General features: G+C 41.0%; 1 protein-coding gene across 1 annotated transcript in view; it reads right to left on the bottom strand.

The window, feature by feature from the left end:
* Positions 1-445: 445 nt before the first annotated feature.
* Positions 446-3,488, bottom strand: part of LOC101854951 (tyrosine-protein phosphatase non-receptor type 5) — a gene marked incomplete in the record, with an annotated part of 40,556 nt that continues 37,513 nt past the window's right edge. Inside the window, 1 exon segment of the mRNA XM_035970047.1 lies at positions 446-844. Within this exon segment, the coding sequence (XP_035825940.1) occupies positions 712-844 (133 nt within the window).

The following is a 3,488-nucleotide window of genomic DNA, read 5'->3' on the forward strand; positions in this document are numbered from 1 at the left end:
GTGGCTATGGATAAGTAGAACTGACGTATGCCATTATTGGAGAGGCTAGGATAGCTTTTGAGAGGTGAGAAGTTTTGACCACTACTTGCCGACAGGACAAGTGACCCTCGATCCCACCGGTGGGCCTCTGGAACCCCCCCCTCTCTCTCTCTCCCTATATGAACAAAATGTTTATGTGATGACAATCACAACAACAAATCAAGGATGTCTACCATTTTCAAGGCTCAATTGTTACATAAATTTAGTTTTCCTTCTAGTACTTCAAATAAATAAAAGAGATATCTCTGGTTCTTAAAGCAGACATAAGCTGTCATTTTCCTGCTTGTACATTGCTATTGCTTAAAGTCCATATAAGTAGAAGATGTGGATTAACTTTCTCAGACCAACTTTTCCCTTCTGGTCCCCCAGGAAAGAAAACTGAAAGAAAAAACCCCCGACAGATACCGGTACCAAATTGATGGCATAAAAGTTTTATGAAATACTTCCTTTGTGTATCACAGAACAGCAGTCTCATCAATTCTTGCAGGGCTGTCCATAAATCAAACTAAAAGTCTCAGAACTTCAATTTGAAAAACAGTAAAGAAATAATCTATGTATTTTTGTACAAGCTTTAGAGGTATAAAAAAATCTCACAACTTCAGGGAATGAGCTAAGTTCAATTAAGCAGCTGCACTTTCAGCGATTGTTTTTGAGAAGTTGACATGTGGAGGGCTACGGAGTAGTAACGCTCTCTGTGGTGAGTGCTGTGATTGACTGCACTGACGGTTCTCCGAGTTCCCTCTCGTAGGCTGCCAGAGCCTGGTGAACAAAGTCGTACTGCTCGTGTGTTTGGATCATCCCACCCCTGGCGAGAAAAACAGAATGCAATGTGTTTTTGCAACAATAAAAAGTAACACTTCCCTTGTGCAGAGATGCATGACTGCTCCAGGCCCTTCATGACAAAGGTATATTATATGTGAGGCATCGTGGTGAAATCAGGCGCTCATCAAAATTTAACGATTTCAAAGTAAAAGTAAGAGGCAGGCTACTCTCACCTCCTTCAATCGCAAGTATCTCAACTTCAATTCAAGACAGATGGGTATTTTTTTTCATAGAAAGAAAGGCAAATGAATAAGCTTTAGGATGATACCAATAACTCCACATGCCCAAAAATTGATGAGTGTCTGATTCCACCACGTCGTGACACACACACATTATAATATATATATATATATATATATATATATATATATATAAAACATAGACATACAGACGAACCTGCCATGACGGCCACCTGTTTAATACGGCCACCTGTAAAAACAGTCACCTTGCGTTTTTTCTGTATAATGTAACTGTGTAAAACGGTCACCTGTCCAATGCAGCCGCGACAACCTTATCTTATTAACCCACTGTCAAATCTACCTGCCTCAGGCGGCCAGGCGTGCTCACTCATTGCTCAACGCTTTGTCATAAATTTTGAATCGTCCCCTCATGCTGTGGACGGGCTGTCATAATTCATTAACCTGTCGTTATTGTAAGTCCCCCAGTGAATGTTTACCCAAGTTGACCAAAGGGTATGCCTAACAATAAATTTTCAACTGCTGGTGAGGGAAGCGTGTGATTCATCATAAACTATAAGCCCCACCCACAACTCATGTACAAATCGCGTGTGATGTGACAGGTCCTGTTTTGTTTTCCTAATCTCTAACAAAGTAAAAATGGACGTTGACGTGAACTTGCGACAGAAGCACCGCTCGTTCTCCGAGTGGTGGCGACCCGTGCGTTTGTTTTACGATGGCACTAGGTCTTCATCGCCTTATTTACATAATAATGTTTCGTTTAGCTTACCCTTGCAAAAAACCAGCAACAAAAAGAACGCTTACCGAAAAGCAAACCAACAAAACAACCCCAAAAACACTTTTTACGCCACATTCCCCCTTTTTTTTCTCCAGAGAATACAAAAACCTTTTTGAATTAGCCTTATGTCAGTCTGAAGTCAGAGACCAACCTCGATTTGGACCTCAGAATGAGAACATTATTTGTTTTCTTCATTTTGACCAGTCCTGCTTTATATGAACACCTGTGTTATACAATAAATGTACTTATATGGCCATTTTTCTCCTTGACAACGAGTAGCCGTTTTACACAGGTTTGACTGTATAATATATATATATATATATATATATATATATATATAGGCCTATTTATATACAGTGGAGTCCGTTTAAACTTAAATCTATGGGACAACCAGATTTTCTTCAGTTTAGCTGTGTTTTTGCTTTAGAGAGATTGCTGAAAAAGCAAGGAAAAATTCGATTGGGGATTCCGTTTTCTCTCAGTTTACTGCTGTTTTTAGATTAACTCTCTTTGGTTCTCACTGGATTCCACATCGGTGTGTTCTGATTACTTTCCTTCTCCATGAGATGGTACATTTAGACCTAAACTAAATGTTTCCACATTCTCATCCTCATTCACCTAATTCATATTGTTTAGTGTCTTTAGGCCATTCCCAAAGGGGGGATATTAACGTATAACATGTTCTTATGCAATGTAAATGGGCTGATTTATCAATGTCATGCTCATACTGTGCCGGAACAACATAAGGGGAACTGCACATGCTGCTTTTTCTTTCCTCATCCTTACTTTCGTCATTTTTTCCTCTACTTCTTTTGTATGTTTGTCACTCTCTTGTGAACTGCTATTTCCGGGGTGCCTTGACAGTCGAAACAGACTTTGTGCTGTTGAAGCTAGAGATGTCAGCAAAGTAAGCCTGAGTCCGCATTTGGACTTCTCTGCTGACATCCCACCCCTTATGCAGTTGCGAGCGCCGTAAAACCCTACTAAAACTAATACATATTTAAGAAGGTAGGCTGTTTTGACCATGTCTGTTGGGGCCAATCAGGGCTTTGAGATACATGTACAGTAGAACACAGTTATAGCGGGACTTTTGATTCCAGAAGAAAAATCCCGCTCTAGGCGAGTTCCCATTATAGAAATGCAAAGGGGAAATTACTGAAAGATTTCTAAAATTCCACATGACTACCTCCCTTTCATATCAATAAAATTTGCACTTTAGATCAGTCTTCCTTTTCTTGTCAATTATGTCAACTCGTTGGTTATCTCGGCCTTTAATTCGAGTGAGAGGCATTTCCTTTTGTCTTTGTTGGAAGCCATCTTCTCCTCGGTCTTGTTGCTTGTGCTGTCTATCGAACCGTCAGGCCTACTGTAAAACTTGTGAAGTGGGTGTGTGCGTATGCCTAAGAGCATCAACGACCGCAACTCAATGAATCAGGAATCCCAAACTACACGCTCTCCACTTCTTTTACTTTTTGGCCTAGCCTAGGCCTAGGGCTATGGCCTATATGCTCTCATACAGAGTGTCTAAGCTATGGCGCATCACTTTTGGCTTTGGGGTGGCTCACGAAATGCGTCTCTCCACTCCATCTCTCTCTGCCGCCTGCCCCACATAATTCATCACTGGACTGGCCAATCACAACGCCGCACCACTG

The sequence above is a fragment of the Aplysia californica genome, unplaced genomic scaffold, assembly GCF_000002075.1.
Source record: "Aplysia californica isolate F4 #8 unplaced genomic scaffold, AplCal3.0 scaffold00213, whole genome shotgun sequence".
Classification (NCBI taxonomy): Eukaryota; Metazoa; Mollusca; class Gastropoda; order Aplysiida; family Aplysiidae; genus Aplysia; species Aplysia californica.